The 3,774-nt window shown below is 38.2% G+C and overlaps 1 protein-coding gene across 1 annotated transcript; it reads left to right on the top strand.

Moving 5' to 3' along the window:
• The first annotated feature begins 245 nt into the window (after positions 1 to 245).
• Positions 246 to 2,056, top strand: LOC137638100 (cuticle protein 5-like). Its single transcript, XM_068370192.1, has 2 exons — positions 246 to 382; positions 1,084 to 2,056. The coding sequence occupies exons 1-2, from the start codon at positions 371 to 373 to the stop codon at positions 1,672 to 1,674; spliced, it is 603 nt and encodes a 200-aa protein (XP_068226293.1). The 5' UTR covers positions 246 to 370; the 3' UTR covers positions 1,675 to 2,056.
• Positions 2,057 to 3,774: the final 1,718 nt, after the last annotated feature.

The raw sequence follows: 3,774 nt of genomic DNA, 5'->3' as shown, positions 1-3,774 counted from the left end.
GGCTTTGTGCCCCCGTTACGTGCTGCCATCTTGCGGTTTTTCCCCAAGTGTATTAATTACGTGGCCATCTTGCTTTCTCTCTCCAATCTGAAAAAAAAAGAAAAAAAAATATGCAGACGCTATAAACAATGCGATGGATGACTGTGCATGTAATGTTTTGGGCGTAATTCAGGGTCATAGTCCAGGGACTTTCACGGTCTGGAAAGAAAGGCATGGAGTGTGTGTATGTGTGTGTCTGTTTGTGTCTGTGTTTGCGGCCTACGTAACCTGGAATGGAGGTTGGGGGTCTCATTTTGTTAGTATATAAAGCAACACTTTTTGACACTCATCACAGTGTAACTCAAAACGCCTTTCAACACTCTACGCAACAATGAAGGTTTCGGTAAGAATGCTCGTGATTCAGTATTTTTTAATATCTTTAATTGGTTCATAGATTTTAATCTTATTTAATTTCATCTTCTTATGTAAAGCCTTTGGTCTTCCTATTTTTATAATATGATCAATCACTTCTCCTTGTATTTTCCCCTGAGCCTCATTTTCTTGTACAAAATTTAGCAAAGTTTTTACATTTTGAATATTTTGCTCAATGGATGATTTTAGCTATATGTTAACAATAGAATATGTTTCCATTATTTTGTGGGGTGGGGAGGAAATTTCTTAACTCCATACCACCTAAATTTAAAAGCTCTATATTCATCCTTATACCTCGTTCTAAGGACTGAAGGTTATTTTTTTTTATTTCAATTAATAACTAAGTGTGGTTTTGTAATTATTTTATGTTGAATAGCTTAAGATATGTGGATAGCTTCTCATGAATATATTGACTGACTATTGATCAAGAACATAAAGTTGTATCTAAAGTAGGACTCGATCTCGTGTCTTCTGAGTTGCAAGCTCGCAGGTTTTCCAAGATATAATTTAGAAACAAAATCATATATAACCTATCACTTGAAAAAGTGACTAAGTCTAAGAAGTCATCAGAATTTGATAGTTGATATAAATCCATATTTAGCATAAACGCAATCAATTTAGGATGATTAAACTCTTTAAATAGTTCAATTCATGAACCAAAAATCTCCGCAGGTCGTTTTGGCAGTGTTGGGGGTATGCTCAGCTCTCCCTCACCAGGCCTACAACTCCTTCCCAAGCCAATCCTACGGTGTTCCTCATGGCGGATACTACCAGCCAAAATGGACGGGGCCTTTGGCTTCCTCCGTTCCAGCAGGCATTGGAGGAAAGGTCATCCCCCTATCTGATACCTACGAGGTTGCAGCAGCTAAGGACGCCTTCTTCCAGGCATATCACAGACAACTAGCATCTGTTGCACGCTACGGCCAATCGTACCATGGTGCCCCAGTCAGCCATGGCCATTCTGGTTACCATGGTGGATCTTTCTTAGGTGCTGGTCATGGAGGTCTTCACGGCCATGGTGGTTCTTTCTTGGGTGGTGGCCATGGAGGTGTTCACGCTCATGGTGGAAGCTATGGGCATGGTGTGGGTTATGGCCATGGTGGAGCTCCCATATACAACGGTGAAGTTCAGGATACCCCAGCTGTGGCTGCAGCAAAGTCCCAGTTCTACCAGTTGTACAACAAACAAGCTGCTGCTGCCGCAGCAGCCCCTGATATCGATGCATACGGACACCATGGACACCAAAAGGCTCACCACTATTAAGGCCAGGAAATACAAGGATACCATACGAAGAATTTCATACCAGAACCCTCAAGGATATCGGACTGAGAATCTTTTCAAGAACCACATGGATACCAGAATAAGAATCTTATATCAGGAGTCACAAGTGCACTAGATGAAGAATCTTTTATCAAGAACCTCAAGGGTACTGGAAGAAGAATCTTTTATCTGTACTCAAAAGGTATTGAATGAAGAATCTTTCATCAAGAACAAGGACACCAGATAAAGAATCTTACATCAGGAATTGCAAGGGTACTGAATGAAGAATCTCATATCATTGTTTGTAGGCATGCTTGTAATATCACGAGTTACATGTCCTAATTTATAGAGTGTATATATTCTGCGAAATTTCAATGCATACTCAATAAATAAATAAGAAATCCATAAACATTCAATATACCTGCCAACTGATATTGATGATCCGGTTATATTTACTTCTTGTTATATATCTATATCTATAAACATACAAATATATGTTATATATATATATATATATATATATATATATATATATATATATATATATATATATATATACATATATATATATATATGTATATATATATATATATATATATATATATATATATATATATATATGTATATATATATCCCAAGCATTGCAAAGAAAATATGTATCTTTATGTGTTAGTCTTATACAGTGAGATCATTGGCCTTTTCAAGAGTACCATGACTGTTATAAAATGTTGTGCGAGATTATTGAAGGGTCTGTTACACTTATGGATGGTGGATGTTTCCATCACAGTGGAGGTTTCCATAAATTTAGTAGATTTAGCACATTGACAGAGATGTTCTAGCTCCTTGCCATGCCTGAGGATCTTCAGTTTGTGATTGGCTTCTCCGTTTCTCAGGTGAAATGCACATGATTTAGCCTTGAGCGGGTTTGGATTCAGGGACCACTTCTCATTCTGCTACATCTGCTCTAGGGCTGCTGATAGTCGTGTTTCAATTTCTAGAAAGGTGGTGACCTGTATGGCCAGGCAAAGATCGTCTTCGTAGATGAATCTGCGAACATTTGATGGCGAGGGTTGATCATTAGTATATATATTGATCAGAAGTGGTGCAAGGAATGTGCCCTGAAGTAGCCCATTATTTTGTGCTTGTTATATGCTTTTAATGACATCCCTCTGTACATAAAATTTGAGTTTTCTAAGAGGCTTCAGATTATATCCACTACAGTCTTGTTTTTTCATATTTTGGATAGGTTCAGAAGTAGGCATGTGTATTTCACAGTTTCAAATGCAGCTTTTAGGTCTACGACTACTGTTCCGGTGATTTAACGCTGTTCAAATTCGTCCTCTATATACTGGGTTAGGTTGAGGACTTGGCCACAGCAAGAGCGTCCTGGTCTGAACCCAGATTAGTTTGGGGTGAGGAGGTTGTCTACTGTGTTTGAAATTCTGTTTAATATCATAGAGTTTATAGAGTGCATAATAATGATACAGGCCTATAGCTCTTTGGGTTTGTTGGGTCTTTGTTTCGGTTTCAGGAGGGCAAACACTTTAATTTTTTTTTCCTATTTTCTAGGAGTTTTCTTTATCCTCATACATATACATGAATTCAAAAGAGACAACACTCGTTGTTGTGCCTTTGGCTCCAGATGTTTCAGGAACTTATTCAAAATCCCATTTATTCCCACAGCCTTGTTTGTCTTCATTGATATGAATTCTTTCTTCAGTCCATTTAAGGTAAATCATGGGAAGATTTTTCCATCTGATAGGGCCGCCTTCACCTCCATTTGCTTTATCTTCTTTTGGAGACAATCTTTGGTCTTTGGTCAGCCCTTTATAATCAGTAAGTGAACAACGTCACTGGGCTTTACAGTTGCTACTTGTGGTGGCCTGTTTTCGAAATTAAGTTTACAGGCAGTTGACCATGCTTTTTTACTATTGTGAGTCATATCCAGGTTTTGTTGGAGGGCCAGCCAGCTTTGCTGACTCTCTTGGCTCAGTGGCGTTAGAACATTTTCTCCAACTCCAATTATATCTAAGCTGAATGTGTCTTCATCGTATGAGGAGGTGTAATTCTCATACAGATATTTAATTTGGTTAGCCATTCCAG

Source organism: Palaemon carinicauda, chromosome 3 (genome assembly GCF_036898095.1).
Source record: "Palaemon carinicauda isolate YSFRI2023 chromosome 3, ASM3689809v2, whole genome shotgun sequence".
NCBI classification, from domain to species: Eukaryota; Metazoa; Arthropoda; class Malacostraca; order Decapoda; family Palaemonidae; genus Palaemon; species Palaemon carinicauda.
Note: the sequence above shows the minus strand (reverse complement) of the source record. Positions and strands in the feature narration are given on the sequence as shown.